Below are 23578 nucleotides of genomic sequence, written 5' to 3' on the forward strand. Positions count from 1 at the left end.
AGGTCAGTTGATTTACAACCCTAAGGCGGAGTTAAGTACTTATGTAAGCTTGAGTATTATAAAACAAAGCCATTAACCATTCATTACAAGGTAACTATAAATCTTTATTTTAATTTAAGTTTACGTGAGGCATTGATGAATTTGATGGCATGTGACTCTTTGAGAGGAACTTCACTGTAGTCTGTAGAGAAGCCACATCCACATCCCACTAAAACCATGGTCCCAGAACAGTGACAATTTGGAAGGATTTTATCTGTTACGGGGGAAAAATAAATAAATAGATTTAAAACAAATAATAATAATAATAATAATAATAATAATAATAATAATAAATAAAACACCTGCTACGTAAATAACCTTTTTATTCTTTCTCGTCAAAGAGGAATATTTTGGGATTACAATAAATTCCTTATATAGAATGAAAAGATCTAACTGTCAAAAAAAAAAAAAGAGAAAAAAAAAAAAAAGAAAGAAAAGATCTAGAAAGAAAAATTAGCAGAAAGAAAGTCAGAAAAATGAAACTGAATATCCCATGCTTTAAGCATAGTGAAAAGTATCTGAAATCCAAAGCTAAAATTAAAGAAATGCAAAACTCAAATGATCCAAGCACAGTGTTACTATGCCCATTACTTCACAGCCTGTGAGTGGCCATGAAAATCAGTTACTAAGCCGACATTTGAAGATAATTCCCAGCATCCCATGTGGGAATTTTCCTTTTATACTTGTTAGTCCTGTGTCTTTCTGGTTGTTAACTGCCTCTTTCTTGTGCTCAGTTTCTCTCTGTTTTGCCTCTAAATTAGAGGCACTTTTTCGAGAAGATCCTACCCAAGTTTCCTGGCTATTTGGTTTCATCATGTGGGAGGAGTCAGAGACTGAGTCAGTTAGAGGCCGAGACTATGGAAATGGAGTTCTTAGTTCAAGCAAGCATGGCGTCAAGACTGACGGGTTTGAGCTAAGGGGCCAGTCTTGGTATGTATGATAAAGTACAAAGCATCTTAGTACTGGTAGATAAATGCTTTATTAGAACTATTAGCGTAGTCCAGAGCATGTCAGGTTCAGTAAGTTAACTTTTGTTCGGTACAAAATGCAAAATAGTATCTTGCTATAATTTTTTTTTTATAATTTAATTCATCCAAAATGGTGTTTGTACGGTTTAAATCTAATACAGCTATGAATTTTTCCTTTATTCATGCTAGTATGTATCTGGTTTTTTAGAAAAATCTGCAGAACTGAGACTTTGTAAACTTCTGAAGCATGTGGTGTGTTTGTTTTGTATGCAGGTATGTTGCAACTGATGTTCCAAGTGACCTTCTAGTTCAAGTTGGGGGTGTTAATTTCCACCTGCATAAGGTAGTTAAATTTCTGCCAAACACAAATGGTTGAATAATACTTCTTGTAGCTCCAGAATTCAAAGTTAATTACTATTAACTTATGTATTGATTTCATGGCTGTTTCTCTCTTTCTCTTCTTGTGCAAGTATCCCTTGCTTTCTCGGAGTGGAAAGATGAACAGACTCATATATGAATCACGCGACCCGGAGTTGAATATGATAGCTCTAGATGACCAACCCGGTGGACCTGAGGCTTTTGAGTTAGCAGCAAAATTCTGCTATGGAATTGCTGTTGATCTGACAGCAGCCAATATTTCTGGCCTAAGATGTGCTGCAGAGTATCTTGAAATGACAGAGGACTTGGAAGAAGGAAATCTTATATTCAAAACTGAAGCATTTCTAAGCTATGTAGTATTATCCTCATGGAGGGACTCTATAGTGGTGCTAAAAAGCTGTGAGAAGCTCTCACCATGGGCAGAGAACCTTCAAATTGTCCGAAGATGCAGTGAGTCCATTGCTTGGAAAGCTTGTGCCAATCCAAAAGGAATAAGATGGGCGTACACTGGAAAACTCCCAAAAGCTTCCAGCCCAAAGTGGAATGACATGAAGGACTCCAGTCCCAGTAAAAATCAGCATGTTCCTCCCGATTGGTGGTTTGAAGATGTTTCAATCCTTAGGATTGATCACTTTGTCAGGGTCATCACTGCAATTAAGGTAAAGGGAATGAGATTTGAACTGATTGGAGCTTCAATAACGCATTATGCAGCTAAATGGCTTCCAGGTTTGATAAGTGATGGGACAGGGCCAGGAGATGAAGGAAGCAATATCAGCAACAGTAATACTAGTGGCAGCAGCAATAGTTGGAAGGGAGGACTTCATATGATTGTTGCAGGAACCAAAGATGATCTTCCAACTGTTCAGGCCAAAGAACAGCGAATGATCATTGAGAGCCTCATCAGCATAATTCCACCACCGAAGGATAGTGTCTCATGCAGCTTCCTACTTCGGCTCTTGAGAATGGCAAACATGTTGAAAGTGGCTCCAGCTTTGGTAACTGAATTGGAGAAACGAGTGGGAATGCAATTTGAACAGGCTACATTGGCAGATCTTCTTATTCCTTCTTACAATAAAAGTGAGACAATGTATGATGTGGATCTTGTCCACAGGCTTTTGGAGCATTTTCTAATTCAAGAGCAGACAGAAAGTTCAAGTCCCAGCAGTCAATCTTTTTCTGATAAACACATGTATGAAGGTAGTCAAAGGGGTTCTACTCCAAATGCTAAGATGAGAGTTTCAAGGCTTGTTGACAGTTATCTTACAGAGGTGTCCAGAGATAGAAGCCTTTCCCTAACAAAGTTTCAGGTACTCGCAGAAGCTTTGCCTGAATCTGCAAGGACCTGTGATGATGGACTTTACAGAGCAATTGATTCTTACCTCAAGGTAATTCCTTATTCCTAAAGTTACGATGTCTAGTTTAAAAAATTGCTCAATATAGACTGTACCTCATACATTAATCTAGTGAATATATGGAACTCCTTTGTAGTAGTGCCCGCTAGCTTATGTCTACTTATTAGCATACTTGATTAATTTAAGCAGTTTAGTTGTAAGAATCAAGATTTTTACTGCTTTAAATCAGAGGAACTCTACAATTAATTTGCATATTTTATACGCAAGCATCATGTTACAAATATGAGCATGCACTCATGCCTGTCTACCAGAAATTCAGAATTATAATGGAAATTTTTAATATCCACATATATTATAAATATGTGGATGGTAAATGGGAAAACTTCAGTCGGATCAAAAACAGGAAACGTTCAGAGGAATGCAAGAAACCATAATCTGAGCCAAACTTTTGCCATGTGAAAAACTTTGTCCTCCAGTAAATCAAAATAGAATGTAGGCAGTACTCATTCTACAATCATAGTGTCATATATAAACAGACATGCTTATTCTATAATAATATCATATATATGCGCAATCATGATGCAAGTAATATTATGCTTTTGTTTGTAAAATCCATGTTATGAGATCCATAAACATGTATAGTAAACAAAATCTCATGATTTGACTGGATTAAAAGAGAAAGTAATAATAACAAACAATGTTATTTGCCTTTGGTTTGGAGAAATGAAAAATATATTCTTGAAAAAGTATGAATATTTATGTGCTTCAGCCCCATGATGAGAGTATTGGAGTTCCATGTACCCTGCAAATTCTTTTTATTTGAATTCTTATCCATCCAGCAAAATAACAGGCCCATCCAACACTTTCTGAGCATGAAAGGAAGCGACTTTGCCGTGTGATGGATTGCCAGAAGCTCTCAATTGATGCATGCATGCATGCTGCCCAAAATGAACGCCTTCCATTAAGAGTTGTTGTGCAAGTCCTCTTCTCTGAGCAGGTAAAGATAAGCAATGCACTAGCCAACAGCTCCCTGAAAGAAACTAGTGAATCTCTCTACCAGCCAATAATTTCAAACCGAAAAACACTACTTGAAGGAACACCACAATCATTCCAGGAAGGATGGACAGCCGCTAAAAAGGACATTAACACCCTCAAGTTTGAGCTGGAAAGTGTTAAAGCTAAGTACCTTGAGCTGCAGAATGATATGGAGAATCTGCAGAGACAGTTTGATAAACTTTTAAAGCAGAAACAGACATCAGCATGGAGCAGTGGGTGGAAGAAACTGAGCAAACTTACAAAGACGACTACTTTAGAAAACCAGGAAATTGGGCCTCAGCTCTCAACTGCAGCAGAACAGACTAGAAAGACTCCTAGAAGGTGGAGAAATTCAATATCCTGATAGATTAGAAGGTTGCAGTTGCCAAAAGATATATCTTTCATTTTGATTTTATGTTCCAAAATTGCATTTCCTTTTTTTCTTTTTTTTGGTTCCCTCTTATTTTTGGGAGTCAATGGAGTCTTCAATTACACAGAATCTGCTTTGGAAAAGTACCTTAATCACAGCATGTCACCAAATTGTGTGTATTTTGAGTGTCTTGCAGTATTTTATCACTGTTGATATGAACTATTTTTGTGTCAATTGTGGAACGGTTTTAATAGGGGAAGCTAGAGTTGAAATACCTTGGTTGAAAAGCACAGTGGCATCCAAATTTACATAGTTTCACATACTTCATATGATTGATTAAATTACTGCCATGATTGATTAAATTACTGCCTGCCACAGGGGGAACCATATTGAAAATAGAAAGGAAAGATAACAGATATAAAATTACGACCAATGTCCCTGTCATACAATGAGCAGAACTCATGAAAGCTTGTCAATGTGCTTCAAAAAGGGACATTGTTGCCAACTGAGATTGTGGGCGGTTAAGTTAGCCCCACCATTACAAAGCACATGCAGGGACTGAAGTTTTTAAAATTCATTCATCTTCCAGAGTTAACTGACTTCATATCATGCACTTTGTTGATAGCAAATGACCAGATACTAAACCCTTTAGAGATGGTTAGACCCACTCATGGCCCAAAACCATAGAATGCACTTACCAAAGGAAAAGCTCATATCAAGTGAGGATGACCTTGTGAGTTGTGACATATGTTACCTTCCAAAATTACATCAAGGTTCCAATGATATGAGTAGAACAGTCCTTGCTGGGACACAGGCTCTTTTGCTCTGCGATATTCTAACTGTTGAAATGTAGACAATTCGAGTTCCTAATGGCAATGAGAGATTTCCATGTAAACTTTGCTTAATAGGCTCATTATGTTGTTTTGATCTTCTGCTGTACAAAAAGATTATGTTGTTTTGATCTTCTGCTTTACAAAAAGATTCAATGAATGACCGTTTTAGAATCCTACTCCAGTTCTATGGGGCCACACATGGAAGATGATAAGTACATAATAATGAGTCATGTCAAATACTGAAAGGACAAAACATGATAAGAATTCCACTTTAAATAATATATCATCTTACATGGAAAGAGGGATTTCTGATGTGATATGTCCAGGTAGAAGGCTCAAGTTGTGGGTACTTAAAATGTCTGAGACTGAAATATGGTAGATTATTTGCCACACATTCATTTATGTAACAGTTTTAAATAGTCATGAAAAATCCAGCTTGTGCATTCCACTGTTGAACAAAAACTATCAGTATGCTTAAATTTGGGGCTAGCAGATGCACACTTATAGAAAAGATGATACAAGCCATCCACATGTTACAGAAAATTTTAGCATGATCAATCAATTTCATGCCTACATCCATGGGCAAAGCCAACCAAAATGCATGCACGTTTAAGCCCCAAAGTCATCTTTCAATCCCAAAATCCACCAAACTACTCATGTGATGACCACTTTGGGCCAAATCCCTCACCTGGATTAAAGCCTCCACATCCCTAACACTAATGCCTGTATGTAAGGCTTCAAATACAATTCATTATTTACAACTTTTCACTATGGGATGATAGTAATTTCTTTATCTCTTTGTTTTCCAAAGTGCGATCATAGTTATATGTTTACCTCTCTCCTTTCTAATCTGGGATTTATTGGAGTTTGAGACAGTTGATAGCTAAATTTCAAGGTTACCAGTTACTACAAGCACTATTGAGGTGTAGTTTTGAAGAATTGCATGTAATGATGCAATGGTAAGTAGCCACCAATATCAACACATGAATGGCACCTATTAAAAGGGGTAAGAGTAACGGCCTAAACACTTGCTATTATGATGATCGCAACAAATCAAGTAACTGAAAGAATATTTATTGTTAGTTTCCTTCTTAACGCTACTCTTCTAGGATCACAATTTTTGTCACAACTCTAACGTGACAGATTGTGAGTGACTGTTTATCACTTTCATATAAACCTACCACTTTATCTCCACCATTCACAATTAGCCACATCAAAGTTGTGGCACAAAAGTTGTGTCCACAGATTTTCTCTGTTAAAAGGATAGTTTTTGCGTCTAATACTAATTATTTTTCAATTGGTTCTTGATAAGCAACTTCGTTCTCTTGAAAAACAAGCCCCAAATAAAATTCGGTAAACACTAGCCAATGAAGAACTCTAGGCCTTCTTATAATAAGATATTGGCCATGCTTCTAAAAGGCTACACAACACTCTTTACTAGGCACTGGCCCAATATACCCTGCCCTTCATCGCAATTGGCAAACCCATAATTAACCCAACTTACCAATATGCTTTGCATAAAACTACTAAAACTTCACTTCTGTGCCCATATTTTGATTGAAAATTTTGTTTCAAGCATTAGTGCACCGCATAAAAGTCTTTACCATGACGAATGAAAAATGGGGCATAATAGTTTTGAAGTCAACGTTACTGCAATTGAATCGTCGTATGGTAGTTTCATCAAACAGCTATAAAACAAGGACCCATTGTATAAGTATGTAACTATTTGAGCATGTATAAAAAGAGTATTTCAGATATAAGCATGATGAAACTAAACAGGTCCAACATCATTACCCAATACGTATTAGGGACCAACAAAATTAGTTGAGCAAAACAGATGTGACACATGGAAGATAAAATAAATAAACAATATATATGGAGAACACAAGAAGAACATAAAGAAATGGAGAAAGATCAAACCTGAACATCCAATACTAGACCAATTTTCATTGCTTCCACCGAAAATAAGGATCAAACAAAAGGCAGGTATGGTCGTTGGATTGGTAACAACGCAACGTCATCTCTTCCTTTTTTCTTAAAGCTTTTTTTAATCCAAAATTATCCCCTCCTTTCCCTAAACATGTCCAAGCCAACCCATTGTATATATATGCAAAAGTAACCACCAACACTTACAACAAGAAGAATCCAATTTTGGCATCAAAACACGCCTGGGAAAGCTTCCAAGTTCAATTTCAATAATGATAAAGCAAAGTTTATATGGAGCTCATCTATAACTTCTACAATATATAAAATTATTATGCAATTATACCCAAAAAAAAAAAAAAAAACATTCTCCAACACAAAGGAAAGTGAAACAAAGAAAGATTATGAGAAGCAAGAAATTAGACAAGGCATTTAGGCTTATTTGCTTAGATTTATATACATTTTTTTTCTCTTTTTTTTATTTTTGTTATCCATGTTTAGACTTCATACTAACCTTTCATCTTTCCTCTCTTTTTATTTTTCTTTTTATTTTCCTAAACATGTCCAAATAAATCCACTATTTATAAAAGTAATAGAAAATCACACCCATGAACCTCTTAGAGACGACTCACGAGAACCTCTTCATACCCAATATACAATACATTCCTATCACATAATATACGTTCCTATCACATAAATATGAATCTCATATATAGTCATCACTAACAGAAGTATAGAACCCTCCTTATATGTAAGAGGAATATATAATACACCAAGTGTACTACATAATCAAAAAGTCTAGGTACCCAACCCTAGAAAACTTCTTTAGTTGTCAATTAGTGACTAGAATGTTTTAAGTGATAAACTCATGTATAAATGATGACACCAGTGGCAGATATAGGAATATTTTTCAGGGTGTATATTATTGACCAAAATTTAATAAAAAGATAACTCTATGTATTGACCAAAACACACACATAAATACATAAAGTCTTACAATTTTATTCTACAAATTTTCTAATTTTGAAATCTTTGCATTATAATCTCATTACCAATGTTACAAGTTACATCTCTTTCAAAATTTAATTAGACAACAGATTTATTTGGATTTTTCTTTTTGTTTGTAATCACTTTTTTTTGTGAGAAAAGTTGTTTGTAATGACTTAATATATTGTTAAGGGAGCCAAAATTTAAAGGCAAAGTTTGACTATAAACTTAGTTATAGCCAAAGAATACAACTCGCACTAAACAAATTAACATAGTTACATTTTTTGAAAATCTAACTATTGAATTGCATGATCTTTAGGTTCTTAAATCACATGTCAAATTTCATGTTAATCGGATGTTATTTACTATTTGCTTCATAAACTTAAATTTTAATGTAATTTTAGACTACAAAAACTCAAAATATAAAGATTTCTTTGATAACATAACTATTAATCTTTGATCTTTTTGAAATTTTGCAAATGTGGAGGGTATAAAAAGAAAATGTGATTTAATGGTGAATTTTTCATAATTCACATTCAATAAAAAAATATTGAGTGAAGTTGTAGTCTTAATTTACAATCAAGTTTGTTGCCAAATTTTGCCCAAAAATTAATTATGTTGACCCTAAAAAATTTTAGGGTGGTCACAAATATTTTTTAAAGATAATAAAATCATAAATTTTTTTAATTTTATATCTAAAAATTAAATTTTTGCCAGGTTAAGGTAGTCCTGTGACCACCCTGAACTCCATATGGAGCCGCCAGTGGATGACACTCAAGAAAATTGTGATAAAATGTGTGCCCAATTGTCTTGTCCTAGAAGAACTCAAAATAATCTCATAGTTATTCCAGGACCACAACCTTTACCACACTTTTTCTCACTGCTAGCCTATGTGATGAACTGCAATTGATTGTCTTTTTCTTTTACATGAACTCACAATTTTTTCTTCGTTACTCACAATTTAGCCTCAGAGTCATCTTTCAATCCCAAAATCCACCAAACTACTCAAGTGATGACCACTTTGGGCCAAATCCCTTCCCTGGATTAAAGCCTCCACATCTCTAACACTAATGCTTGTATATAAGGCTTCATATTCAATTCATTATTCATAACTTTTCACTATGCGATAATAGCTATTTCTTTATCTCTTTTTTTTTTTTTTTTTTTCCAAAGTGTGATCATAGTTTTTCATTTACCTCTCTCCTTTCTAATCTGGAATTTATTGGAGCTTGAGAGTTGATGATAGCTAAATTTCAAGGTGACCAGTTACTACAGGCACTTTTGAGGTGTAGTTTTGAAGAATTGCATGTGATGATGCAATGGTAAGTAGTCATTAATGTCAACACAAGAATGGCACTTTATAAAAGGGGTAAGAGGAATGGCCTAAACACTTGCTATTATGACGATGGCAACAAATCAAGTTGCTAAATGAATATTTATTGTTAGTTTCCTTCTTAACACTACTTTTCTAGGACAACAACTTTTATCACAAGTCTAACATGATAGACTATAAGTCACTTTCTCATAGACCCACTATTTTTTCTCCACCATTCACTGTCATCCACATCAAAGTTGTGGCACAAAAGTTGTGTCCACATATTTTCTCTCTTAAAAGGATAGTTCTGGTGTTTAATACTAATTATTTATCAATTGGTTTTTTTTTTTTTTTTGATAGTATTTCAATTGATTCTTGAAAAGCAACTTCGTTCTCTAAAAAAAAAAAAACTAGCCCATGAAGAACTCTAGGCCTTCCTATAATAAGATATAGGCCATGCTTCTAAAAGGCTACACAACACTCTCCATTGGGCGCCGGCCCAATATACCCTGCCCATTATCGCAATTGTCAAACCCATAATTCACCCAACTTACCAATATGCTTTGCATAAAACTACTAAAACTTCACTTCTGTGCCCATATTTTGTTTGAAAATTTTGTTTCAAGCATTAGCAACTCTTGTGTCATTTAGCAGCCCAATTTGACTGTTTGGAATCCCAAACACTAACAATAAGCTGAAAGTGCACTGCAGGTTTTAGAAATGGTTACCAAGAAGGCTTTACTATAAAAGATTTTGTCAGTGTACAAAACTCTCACTTTTTGTAAGTCTAAAAGAGGTAATGGTAATCTTACACTTTTTTTTTATACTAATTCTCGGACCTAGAAGTCTTTACTATGATGAATGACAAATGGGGCAGAATAGTTTTGAAATCAACATTACTGCAATTGAATCATTGATATTGTACTTTCATCAAACAGCTATAAAACAAGGACCTATTGTATAAGTATGTAACTATTTGAGCATGTATAAAAAGAGTATTTCAGATACAAGCATAATGAAACTAAACAGGTCCAACATCATTACCCAATAAGTATTAGGGACCAACAAAATTAGTTGAGTAAAACAGATGCTACACATGGAAGATAAAATAAATAAACAATATATATGGAGAACACAAGAAGAACATAAAGAAATGGAGAAAGATCAAACCTGAACATCCAATACAAGACCAATTTTCATTGCTTCCACCGAAAATAAGGATCAAACAAAAGGCGGGTATGATCGTTGGATTGGTAACAATGCAACATCGTCTCTTCCTTTTTCTTAAAGCTTTTTTTAATCCAAAATTTTCCCCTCCTTTCCCTAAACATGTCCAAGCCAACCCATTGTATGTGAAAAGCAGAGTATATATATATATATATATATATATATGTGCGCGCGCGCTCGCACTTGCAAAAGCAACCATCAATACTTACAATAATAAAAATCTAATTTTGGCTTCAAAGCACACCTAGAAAAGCTTCCAAGTTCAATTTTAATATTGATAAAGCAAAGTTTATATGAAACTCATCTATGACTTCTACTATATATAAAATTATTATACAATTATGCCAGAAAAGAAAAACATTCTCCAACACAAAGGAAAGTGAAACAAAGAAAGAATATGAGAAGCAAGAAATTAGATAAGATATTTAGGCTTACTTGCTTTACATTAAAAACTAATTGACGTGTAAGTCCTATGATAAAGGGCAGTGATTATCTACAAATATTTACATTTAAAATTTAATTAACCTTTGTTTTATTTTAATGGAAAATACACAGCTCCTCAAAACACTACAGGATTTAATTGCAACCATTGATCAAAAGTGAAAAAGATATTAGCAGTTTTGTATTATCCTCCCTAGACCACGTCATATGTCAATCCAAAGTTGGTCAACCCTGCTTTTAAATCCTATTGCCATCAAGACTCCAAAATTATCCTTAAAAAAAAATATCTACAACTTTTTTTTTTTTTATATATATGAATATCTACTACTTTTTGGTTAAGAGGATATTGACTAATATTTTTCTGTTGCTAAGAGGACTTCGGGACTGACTGCAGGCTATTCTTTTTATGGAAATTTTATGGTACTTAATGGACCACCTAATGATAGCTTATGTAATATTTTAAAGGGATTTATTAATGTGTGCCCTTAGGGCATACATTAGTAAATCATTTTAGAAAATTTTTTATGAAAAAACAAAAAAGTAATTAACTGTTTTGACAGTTTTTTCAATTCCCCATAAAAACTTTCCCAAAATGAATGGTTAATGTGTACCCTAAGGGCACACATTAACCGGACCCTATTTTAAATACGGATGCTGATGGTTTGTATACTCTAAGGCTTTCAGTCAGAACATCGTCATTTATGGCTAGATAATCTTATTGCAGTACCCTCTTAACCCAAAAAAAAAAAGTTAAGGTCCGGGCTGTCACCGCCTGGGCCCTTTGGAACGCACACAACAAGTACAATTTTGAAAATGTGCAGTTGCAACTAAAAGTTATTGTTGATGGTGCTTATACCCTGCTGTCCGAATACCAGAGATTGATGGAAGCTCAGAAGTACAGGGATTGATTCTTTTTGGATATTATATTGTTTTGTTATATTAGCCTGGAATCCCAGCTAAGTAAAAGATTGGGTTATTTTCCATTTAGTATAATAGTTAAATTATCATTAAAAATAATATTTGGCCCGCATCGTCTTAAGCAAATAATAAGCAAACATTTATTGTAGACCCATATAATCTGATATTCAAGTATTCATTCACGAATATTCATATCAAAGAAGCTATTCTTTAGTTTTAGTTTTAGCTCTATCTTATTATGAATCATTTATCACTTTCCTTGGACTCATGCACAGAGGCCACACAAGCCTACAATTCTCTTCTCTTCTCCATGCAAAAAAGAATAAAATCAGTCTGGTTTTCTTTTGGGCTATTGTGCCTTTTGTACATACCTTTTATTTTATATTTAAAACAGAAAAATGTATATTACTTGTGGGGTTTTATGATATGTAACTATCATGAAAGTTGTGCTCTATGGGGTTGCAACTTGCAAAAAACCCTTTCTGAGTCTTCAAAAAGAAATATAACTGCTCTTAAACAAATAATAAGCCTACGATTGGAATCATATAATCTGATATTCAAGTATTCATTCACGAATATTCATATCAAAGAAGCTATTCTTTAGTTTTAGTTTTAGCTCTATCTTATTATGAATCATTTATCACTTTCCTTGGACTCATGCACAGAGGCCACACAAGCCTACAATTCTCTTCTCTTCTCCATGCAAAAAAGAATAAAATCAGTCTGGTTTTCTTTTGGGCTATTGTGCCTTTTGTACATACCTTTTATTTTATATTTAAAACAAAAAAATGTATATTACTTGTGGGGTTTTATGATATGTAACTATCATGAAAGTTGTGCTCTATGGGGTTGCAACTTGCAAAAAACCCTTTCTGAGTCTTCAAAAAGAAATATAACTGCTAAAACAAATGCCTACGATTGGAATCAACAACACCCTTTCTAAGAGTATTTGCAGCAGTGGAGCTAAAAAGCTATAATGCTATTTTAGCTCCACCAATATAGCAAAATAAGCTCACAGCAGTAGAGCCAAAGCCATAAAATTTGGCTGATTTGCTACAGTGCACATCTATAGATAGATGTGCACTGTAGCACTCATCTAAAAAAATAATAATTTTTTAATCATCAGCCCGATTAAAATAATCACTCCCACTCAGTTTTATTCATTCTTTTATTTTATATCTCACCGTCACTCTCAATCTCCTTCTCCCTCACTCCCAACTCCTTCTCCCTCACTCTCAACTCCCAGATCACTCCTCCCTCACTCATCACCGTCGCAGCCACAGACCAGCCCAGCCCACGCCGTCCCTCACCGTCCCAGCCCAGCCCAGCCACGCCGTCCCAGCCGCATCTCCCTCACTCATCTCTCTCACCCATCGCACTCTCAATCTCCTTCTCCCTCACTCTCAATCTCCTTCTCCCTCACTCATCTCCCAAATCACTCCTCCCTCACTCATCATCGTCGCTGCCACAGACCAGCCCAGCCCACGCTGTCCCTCACTGTCCCAGCCCAGCCCAGCCACGCCGTCCCAACCGCATCTCCCTCACTCATCTCTCTCACCCATCGCACTCCAGATCACTCATCTCCCTCACTCATCACCGTCGCCACCACAGACCAGCCCAACCCAGCCCACGCCGTCGCCGCATCTCCCTCACTCATCTCCCTCACTCATCGCACTCCAGCTCATCTCCCTCACTCATCACCGTCGCCATCGCAAGCTCTCATCTCACTCATCAAGCTCTCCACGGCGTCGCCGTCCCAGCCCAGCCCACGCCGTCGCCGTCCCAGCCGATCCACTTCAGGTCAGTGCTCTCTCTTTTCTTTTGTAGTGAATTTTTTCAGAGCTTAATTTTTCTGGGTTTAGTGTGATTTTGTGGTCTCTGTATTGGGAATTTTCTGTTTGGGAATTTTCTGTTATTTTGTTGTGTGGATTCTGTGCTCTCTGTATTGGGAATTTTCTATGTGCAGGAATTGGTTGTGTGGATTATGTGGTCTCTGTATTGGAAATTGGGTGTTTGAAAATTTTCTGTTATTTTGTTGTGTGGATTCTGTGCACTCTGTATTGGGAATTTTCTGTTTGCAGGAATTGGTTGTGTGGATTACGTGGTCTCTGTATTGGGAATTTTCTGTTTGCAGGAATTTTTTGTCTAGATTATGTGGTCTCTGTAATTTGTGCGGGAAAGCTTTTATGTTTTGTTGTTAGTGTAATTTGTTTTATTGCACAAAAACAGAGATACATTTGGGTGGTCTCTGTAAATTGTTGTGTTAAACAAAACCACACTCTGTAAATTGTTGTGTTGCACAAAACCACGTTCCTGTATTGCATAAAACCACATGAATGTATTGGGTCACTGTAATTTATTGTGTGGTCTCTGTAATTTGTAATTTGTCTATAAATGTAATATAAATGTAAGTTTATTGTGTAATTTATTTATGTAATTTGTTGTGTCGATATAAATGTTAGTTTGGAAATTTTTGTGTACAGGAAAGTTTATATATATTTTTTCTAATTTTATGGAGTCACGTAGGGACACAGAGTTACGTAGAGACCTAACATTTATCACGGGTATCATGAACGGGGATATAGAAATTGACTCTCAATTTTTGGGAACGTCTCAAAATACTCCTGTGTCAGTTTCTGATTCTCCACCTTCACCACCACAAGTTGAAAATACATCTTCTACAAAAGGAAAACGGGGCTCTAACTTTACTGTAGAGGAAGATAAACTCTTAGTGGCAGCATGACTCAATACTAGTGTTGATGCCATAAACAGTAATGAACAAACACAAAATACCTTTCGTCAAAAAGTTTGGGAAATATTTTATGCAGTACAATACATCCAGTACCACACGCACTGTTATCTCCTTAATAAGTCGTTGGGGTACGATTAGTGAAAAGACAAATAAGTTTGCTGGGTGTATGACTCAAATTAACGCACTTCATCAAAGTGGTATAACCGAAGAAGATAAGGTATAAATTATATTACAATAGTATTAAAATGTTCATTCACCAATAGTTTGAAGATATTAATCATGTTATATTTGTTTTAAATTTTTTTTAGATTATCAATGCGAAGGCTTTGTATTTAGAGAAGCACAAGAAACCCTTTCTTCTTGATCATTGTTGGCTCATGTTAAAGGACCAACCAAAGTTTGCCGATCCTAACAATGCTAGATCGAGATCATTTGTGCCTCCAACTTCAGAGGCAATATCTATTAGTGAAGGGGATTGTGGGTCCGGACTTAGTGACACTTCTAATTTTGAGAGACCTATTGGTAGGAAGGCCGAAAGGCCATCCGAAAGAACAAAGCCGCCAGAAAAGATATAGGGGAATATTTGAACAAAAAATTGAAATTGATTGAGGATGTAACTCGGTTGGAAGAGGAAAAAATGTCTTTTGAGAGGGAAAAACTTGCAATTGAAAAGGAAAGTAGGGAAGAAAAACTTAAGATTGAGAAGAAAATAATGATGATTGAGAAGAAAAAATATGAGCGAGAAGAAAGGTTAGAGAAAAAGAGAATCATGATGATAGATACAAGTGGCTTAACCGGAACACAAAAAGCTTTTTATAAACAACTCCAAGAGAAAATCATGGCAAAACGAAGATCACGTAATTAATGGGTTTAATTGTATTTTGGATGTAGTTTAGACTTTTATGTATTTTGTAGTGGTTTATGTATTTTGTAGTGGCTTATGTCACTTGATGAATTATCTTAAACTATATGTATGTATTTGTGTTGTGACTTGAAGTGCAATCTAGCAAAGACTTTGAAGTGCAATCTTTTTTATCTTTTGTTAAGTTCTATTTGATCTTGTGATAGGCATTGATATAATTCTTTGATTCAATGAAACTATTATTTGATCAACTATGAGTATTACAGCCACCATAAGTGCCTAGTATCATATGCTTGGTACAGCCACTATGAATGTCTTTCATCCAATTATTTCTATTCATTGAACATTCCTAATATCATATGCTTGGTTTTGAGATGACAGGTCTTAGAATAAATCTATGAACAATGAGCATTCATAGTATTTCCAAGTTTTTTTATTTTTAGATGTATGTGTTTGTGTTGTGATTTGTGCATGAATTAGTTATATTCATTTTAATGTGGTTTATGTCACTTAATTTTAATCTTGCATCTATAGTAATAATTGATTTTCAATTGTCTTGAAGGTTGCATCCATGAATCACTTTTTGTTTCGCAAGTTCCTTCTTGATGACTCAGATGAAGATGAGATAATCGAAGAACTTGTTATGGAAGCATCACAACCTAAGCGTCGTCGTCGTTCTATTCAATGTAATCATTTGGTAGGGCATGAAAGGCTTTTTCTTGATTATTTTGCTCTCACACCAATATATCCACCCGCTTTATTTCGTAGGAGATTTCGGATGAAACGTTCTCTTTTTCTTCATATTCAATCTCAAGTTGAAGCTCATGAATCTTATTTTGTCCAAAAAAGAAATAGTGCCAAAAAACTTGGTTTATCTTCACTACAAAAGATAACTGCTGCACTTAGAATGTTTGCGTATGGAGTATCGGGTGATTTGGTAGATGAATATGTACGGATTGGAGAAACTACTGCATTAAAAAGTTTGAAAAATTTTATTACTGCGGTAATTGATGTTTTCTCTGAAGAATACTTGAGAAAGCCAAACAATGAAGACATTGCTAAACTGTTAGCTCACGGCGAACGTCGAGGTTTTCCAGGTATGTTAGGTTCAATTGATTGCATGCATTGGAAGTGGAAAAATTATCCATCTGCATGGAAAGGTCAATATTGTGGTCATATTCGTGTGCCTACTATTATTTTGGAGGCAGTAGCATCATATGATCTTTGGATATGGCATGCATTTTTTGAATTACCTGGGTCAAATAATGATATTAATGTGTTAGAGCGATCTCATGTATTTAATGAATTTGCTGAAGGACGTGCTCCTACAATACATTACTCAATTAATGGTCATGACTACACTATGGGATATTACCTTATTGATGGTATATATCCAAAGTGGGCAAGATTTGTGAAAACAATCCCAGCTCTACAAGGACATAAGTATAAATTATTTGCAGCAGCCCAAGAGGCGTATAGGAAGGATGTTGAGCGTGCATTTGGAGTGCTTCAAGCACGTTTCGCAATTGTCCGTGGACCTGCACGATCTTTTCATCTTGAAACACTCAAAAAGATCATGAAAGCGTGCATAATTCTCCATAATATGATTGTTGAAGATGAGCGAGAAGATGAGCGGGATGATAATGAAGTGGTAGATTTGGATTATGAACAAAATGATGGAGTGGATAATCCTCCTCTGCAAATGTTACGTGAACAAAGTGATGAATTTTTGTCATACATTGAGAGGCACGGACGCATTAGAGACCGAGAAATTCATTTTCAACTCCAGTCGGACCTTATCGAACATTTATGGCAATTGCAAGGCGAGTCGTAGGAACTTTCTTTTTTGTATGTGGGTTTAATATGAGTCGGTCGAACTTGTGCAAGTGTGTGAGTTTTATTGTAATTTGGTTTGAGTTATGTATGTGAGCAAATCTATGGACTACATTGTTCTTGCTATAATATGTATTTTATTTTATATGTTTTCTTATAAATCTATGGACTACATTATAAAGTTCCTTCATTTCATAGTTCACATTGTTCCAAGGTTGCTTCCGGATAATTGAGATGATAATACGTTATCATGATAATTGAAAAATTGTTTTAGTAAAAAAAAAAATGTACGAGTATAATTTGAGGTTAAAAAAAAAATATAACACTAGACGATTATTTGCTATCATGCGGCGGCGGCGGCGGAAAAAGAGTCGTCGGTGGCGGTGGCAGTGACGGCGACGACGGCGGTGGAAAAAAAGTCGTCGGCGATGGTGGCGGCGGCGGCAGCGGCGGTGGCAACGGCGACGGCGGTGGCGGTTGAAGGTGGTTGTGGTTGTTGTTTATTGTATAAGATATATTATTTTATTGTAGTAGATATATTATTTTATTGTAATGGATATATTATTTTATTGTGATATTTATATTATTTTATTGTGTGAAAAGTTAAAATAGATCCACTGCTGCAGCATGTATGTAGGTAAAATAAATAAAGTAACTTTTGGTGGAGCTAAAAAGCTAAATTTTTAGCTCCACTGCTGTGGATGCTCTAAGGCCTTTAGTTGTACTTTCAACTTGCTAACATTAAAAGCTATTCTTCTTTGAGCTGATATGCTTCCTCTACTGCTATTTGTAACTATTAGAGGTGTCATTGGTAGGGTCTTTTCTTTTTTTTCTTTTTTCTTAATAACAGTGCTTGAGAATCTGAAGATGGATGCGAAGTGACATCCCTTCTGAGGCCTTTAGTTGTACTTTCAACTTGCTAACATTAAAAGCTATTCTTCTTTGAGCTGAGATGCTTTCTCTACTACTGCTATCCGTAACTATTAGAGATGTCATTGGTAGGATCTTTTCTTTTTTTTCTTTTTTCTTAATAACAGTACCTGAGAATCTACAGATGGAAGAGCCTAGATTTTTTAGAGAAAGATTAAAACAATCAATAAATAATCAATATATATATATAATATAAATGTTGTACCAAATGCGAGTCCTCCACTCACATCATTTAAGTCACATGCCTTGTGCTTCGGTTATTGGGTAAGGGAGGAAACCAATCTGAACATCATTTTTATCACAAATTCCCAATTTCAAATCCAACTGTTAAACCAAATCAAGATTCAAATTCTACGGTTACAATTATACTCTAAAAACTCCTTTGAGTCAAGTCATATTAGTAGACTCTAGCACAGTAGTACAGAAAAAAATCGTATCAGTGATTTAGAGCAAAGGTACCAAATTACAAATCAATCATTAAAATCAAAGCTGATAACACAATCCAACGGTCACAATTAGAGATCAATTTCATTAGATATCTCAATCTCATATCCCAATCCAAACAGACACAATCTCTGACGCTCTCTCTTTCTCTAATCTCCAGTCTTCACCAAATCAACGGCCTCAATCTCTCTTCAGTCTTCACTGAATCACGAACTTTCAAAGATTCATTCATCATACCAATACGGCATAATAGGGTAAATTAATGAATACAGTGATGTCAGAAAAACATTAAATATACGTTTTTTTCTCTTTTCCTTTATTTTTGTTATCCATGTTTAGACTTCATATTAACCTCTTATCTTTCCTCTCTTTTTATTTTTCTTTTTATTTTCCTAAACATGTCCAAATCAATCCACTATTTATGAAAGTAATAGAAAATCACACTCGAGAACCTCTTAGAGGCTACTCATGAGAACCTCTTCATACCCAATATACAATACATTCCTATCACATAAATATACGTTCCTATCATATAAATATGAATCTCATATATAGTCATCACTAATAGAAGTATAGAACCCTTCTTAAATGTAAGAGGAATATATAACACACTGTTGACACCCTATTCTGCAACCTATATTTAACCTCACATGGAGGGTAAAAAGATAATTTCACATTCGAAATATGCATCTTGATTCTGGTCATTAGATCCTTAATCTCATTTTACCAAAATGATCTTGATGTTGTAACGATCAAATCGACTGGTCATGAGCCCTAATCGGACCATTAGATTGAAAGTTATCATCAAATCAAGTTTTAATGGCTAAGATGCACTATCACAAATTGAGTCCGACTATATGTGATTATGAACAATTGATTTCAATTGGTTATAAGTATAATCAATTTGAGATCGATGATATGTCATAATTTGATTGATTAGGACTACATTTTATGGTAGGGTTGCACACACCTAATTAACTAGATAGTTAAACATTAATTATTCAATGAGTAATTTGTGCAATTATCTTTTAATTAGAGTAAATTTGTAACCAATTAAATCTGAAATGGGAGTGATTGGAGCCATTTAATTTTAATTGGGAGCCAATTTGGGACCTATTAATGTTAATTGTGCTGAAACCATTTTCTAACAAATGACCTCTACTCACCATTTCATCGATATCTCTCAGCATATTTTGAATCTGTGAATGAGGTTAATTTTTCCAGAAACTAGACATCCGGGGCTTCAATTTGAGCACAAGAATGAGACAATTCCGATCATAATTGAGGCAGATATGATTTTTTAAAGTTGGCTCTACAGGCTGTTACAGTAGCTACGGGAAAACCGAACTTTGTTTGCTATTCACTCTCATCAATCCCCACATTTAATGGACCAGATTTCCCCAAAGGCTAAAATGAGGTCTAGGTTCATGATTCTTTGTCAACCCTCATTAAATGGCATTCCATTCAAATTTCCTCCACCACTACTATATAAACTCCCACCCCCCCTCTCCTTCATTCCAAATGACACAAAAAATTCCCCTCTCTTCTCTTCTCTTGAATTCTAGTGAAGTTGAGTAGTCTTGTCATATCTTGATCTTCTTGAGATTTAAGGTATTGAGTGAGACTCCCTCTCCCTCTCCTAGCTCTTCTTTTCCTCCACCCTTAGGACCTCCATCAAGAATCCCCTCCTCTATTATATGGATCTTGTATGAAGGTATAGTCTCATTCCCTAACTGTTTGTTTATATTGCCATGATGAGAATTTAAGATTAAAGCATGATAATTCACTTAAATATGTTTGAATGTTCTTATGTGTTCTTCACATGTTCTTAGTTGTTCATCACATGTTCATGCATATCACTAGATTTAATCTTAAATCCACATCAAAAATATGAAAAACATGTTTGTTTAGTAATTCTTTCAAATCCTTGAATCTAGGTTATCACTATCCACGCACATTCACTAGAGTTTATTTTTCAATCCAAATGACATGCTTAATAAATTGAATTAGGGTTTATCACATGCACACACATTAAATTCAACATACAAATTGATTGACATATTGGATGATGTAATATGAATGTTGGCCACCATAGTCTAGAAGACCGATTTCACCGGGCAAGGTGGGTGCCTAACACCTTCCCACCTTGTAACATAGTCTCCGAACTTAAATCAAGGGTTAGTAGATCAAATGCTTATCCATGTAATTTTCAATTTCAAGATTGTAATTAGGAAACAAAGCCATGTACTTTATCTTAGATTGTATTTAGGACTAAAGCCATGTAATTTTCCTATGATCAATGTAAATTCAATTTCAAATTAATAAAATGAGGAATTTTTCAATTATGGTTTTCTTATTTTTTCAATAATTAAATAAGTGGCAACTCCATTGTAAAACTCTTAATCTAAAGGGAAAAGTATAACTAGTTGAACCTCCATTTTGAGAGGCAATAACACGACTCCACCCATTCACGTGAGTTTGGCCCAACATTCCAAACAAAAACGGGCCGGGGGCGCGGTCTCTCACACACACCAAGTGTACTACATAATCAAAAAGCCTAGGGACCCAACCTTAGAAAACTTCTTTAGTTGTTAATTAGTGACTAGAGTGCTTTAAGTGATAAACTCATGTGTAAATGATGACGCCAGTGGCAGCTCCAGGAATATTTTCCATGGTGGTTATTATTGACCAAAATTTAATAAAAAGATAACTTTATATATTGACCAAAACACACACATAAATACATAAAGTCTTACAATTTTATTCTACAAATTTTCTAATTTTGAAATCTTTGCATGATAGTCTCATTATCAATATTACAAGTTACATCTCTTTCAAAATTTTAGTTAGATAACAGATTTATTTGGATTTTTCTTTTTGTTTGTAATCACTCTTCTTTTTTCATTTTTTGAGAAAAGTTTTTTGTAATGACTTAATATATTGTTGAGGGAGCCAAAATTTAAAGGCAAAGTTTGACTATAAACTTAATTGTAGCCTAAGAATACAACTCGCACTAAACAAATTAACATAGTTACATATTTTGAAAATCTAATTGTTGAATTGCATGTTTTTTATGTTTTTAAATCACATATCAAATTTCATGTTAATTGGATGTTATTTACTATTTGATTCATAAACTTAAATTTTAATGTAATTTTAGACTACAAAAACTCAAAATATAAAGATTTGTTTGACGACATAGCTATTGATCTTTGATCTTTTTGAAATTTTGCAAATATGGAAGATATAAAAAGAAAATGTAATTCAATGATGAATTTGTCATAATTCACATCCAATAAAAAAATATTGAGTGGAGTTGTAGCCTTACTCTACAATCAAATTTGTTGCCAAATTTTGCCTAAAAATTAATTATGTTGACCCTAAAAAATTTTAGGGTGGTCACAAATATTTTCTAAGGATAATAAAATCATAAATATTTTATATTTTATATTTAAAAATTAAATTTTTGCCAGGTTAAGATAGTCCTGTGACTACCCTAAACTCCATGTGGAGCCGCTAGTGGATGAAACCTATGAAAATTGTGATAAAGTGTGTGCCCAAGTGTCTTGTCCTAAAAGAACTCAAAATAATCTCATAGTTATTCCAGGACCACAACCTTTATCACACTTTTTCTCACTGCTAGCCTATGTGATGAACTGCAATTGATTGTTTTTTTCTTTTACATGAACTCACAATTTAGCCTCAAAGTCCTCTTTCAATCCCAAAATCCACCAAACTACTCAAGTGATGACCACTTTGGGCCAAATCCCTCACCTGGATTAAAGCCTCCACATACCTAACACTAATGCTTGTATATAAGGCTTTAGATATAATTCATTTACATTTCTCCTTTCTAATCTGGAATTTATTAGAGCTTGAGAGTTGATGATAGCTAAATTTCAAGGTGACCAGTTACTGCAGGCACTTTTGAGGTGTAGTTTTAAATAATTGCATGTGATGATGCTATGGTAAGTAGCCATCAATGTCAACACAAGAATGGCACTTTATAAAAGGGGTAAGAGGAATGGCCTAAACACTTGCTGTTATGACGATGGCAACAAATCAAGTTGCTTAATGAATATTTATTGTTAGTTTCCTTCTTAACACTACTTTTCTAGGGCCACAACTTTTGTTACAAATCTAACATGACAAACTACAAGTCACTTTCTCATAGACCCACCATTTTTTCTCCACCGTTAACTGTCATTCACATAAAAATTGTGGCACAAGTTGTGTCCACATATTTTCTCTCTTAAAAAGATAGTTCTAGTGTCTAATACTAATAATTTTTCAATTGGTTTTTTTTTTTTTTTTGATAGGATTTCAATTGGTTCTTGATAAGCAACTTCATTCTCTAAAAAAAAAAAAAAGCCCCAAATAAACTTCGATAAACACTAGCCCATGAAGAACTCTAGGCCTTCCTATAATAAGATATTGGCCATGCTTCTAAAATGCTACACAACACTCTCCACTTAGCACTGGCCCAATATACCCTGCCCATTATGGGTGACCAATGTATGATTTTAGGAAGGTTTGGGCAATTTTGTAATTTTTGCATGGCCTTAATGATGTTTTCGTAATTTAGTTTGAATCTGGGTGGTCAGTGGTTTTGTTCTTTGGACTCGAAAATTTGGGCTTGAGTTTATGAAGTAGTATTGGAATGTTCTGGGTTGGGTCAATGTGGGTTTTAAGTTTTTAAGATTCGAATGGGTCTTATTTGATTATCGGATTAAGCCTGTATAGCTGGAGTTCGCTTTTGTTTGAAGTTTGAAGCTGGGCTTAGTTGAATGTGTTTGTGGCTTCAAGGGTTCGGTAGGATCTAGGCCTTGGTGCCTAAAACTGGCTGATGAGAATTTGTGTATGTACGTATGATCATGCACAACTCACATGTGTGTCACATGATGTTACATGTGACTCTGAGGAAATAAGAGAGTAGTAGAGAGGATTTTAGGAATGAATGATGGGAATTTC

The 23578-nt window shown here is 34.8% G+C and overlaps 2 protein-coding genes and 1 long non-coding RNA gene across 4 annotated transcripts; 2 read left to right on the forward strand and 1 right to left on the reverse strand.

Annotated features, from left to right (window-relative positions):
* Positions 1-448: 448 nt before the first annotated feature.
* LOC115968166 (root phototropism protein 3) lies at positions 449-4429 on the forward strand. 2 transcript variants are annotated; one of them, XM_031087473.1, is made up of 5 exons: positions 449-640; positions 774-969; positions 1281-1350; positions 1478-2770; positions 3588-4376. In XM_031087473.1, exons 1-5 carry the CDS (start codon positions 598-600, stop codon positions 4134-4136), a joined length of 2151 nt encoding a protein of 716 aa, XP_030943333.1. In that variant the 5' UTR covers positions 449-597; the 3' UTR covers positions 4137-4376. The 2 variants fall into 2 exon arrangements, with proteins under 2 accessions (XP_030943333.1, XP_030943332.1); XM_031087472.1 differs by having other exon boundaries at positions 449-969; positions 3588-4429.
* Positions 4208-6878, reverse strand: LOC115968167. Its single transcript, XR_004086682.1, has 2 exons — positions 5268-6878; positions 4208-5159 (listed from the first exon to the last, which is right to left on the reverse strand). It is a non-coding gene; the product is annotated as an uncharacterized LOC115968167 (long non-coding RNA).
* Positions 6879-15971: 9093 nt separating this feature from the next.
* On the forward strand, positions 15972-17234 carry LOC115966605 (putative nuclease HARBI1). The gene has a single exon (XM_031085808.1). The coding sequence runs from the start codon at positions 15972-15974 to the stop codon at positions 17232-17234; it is 1263 nt and encodes a 420-aa protein (XP_030941668.1).
* Positions 17235-23578: the final 6344 nt, after the last annotated feature.

Source organism: Quercus lobata, chromosome 11 (genome assembly GCF_001633185.2).
Source record: "Quercus lobata isolate SW786 chromosome 11, ValleyOak3.0 Primary Assembly, whole genome shotgun sequence".
NCBI lineage: Eukaryota > Viridiplantae > Streptophyta > Magnoliopsida > Fagales > Fagaceae > Quercus > Quercus lobata.

Bases quoted from the DNA above. Each gene is read 5' to 3' on its own strand.
- LOC115966605 (XM_031085808.1), top strand. From the start codon at position 15,972: ATGAATCACTTTTTGTTTCGCAAGTTCCTTCTTGATGACTCAGATGAA.
- LOC115968166 (XM_031087472.1), top strand. From the start codon at position 620: ATGCCCATTACTTCACAGCCTGTGAGTGGCCATGAAAATCAGTTACTA. The intron at 970-1,280 runs GTATGTATGATA...TTTTGTATGCAG, and splicing joins GAGCTAAGGGGCCAGTCTTG to GTATGTTGCAACTGATGTTC. The intron at 2,771-3,587 runs GTAATTCCTTAT...GCAAAATAACAG, and splicing joins CAATTGATTCTTACCTCAAG to GCCCATCCAACACTTTCTGA.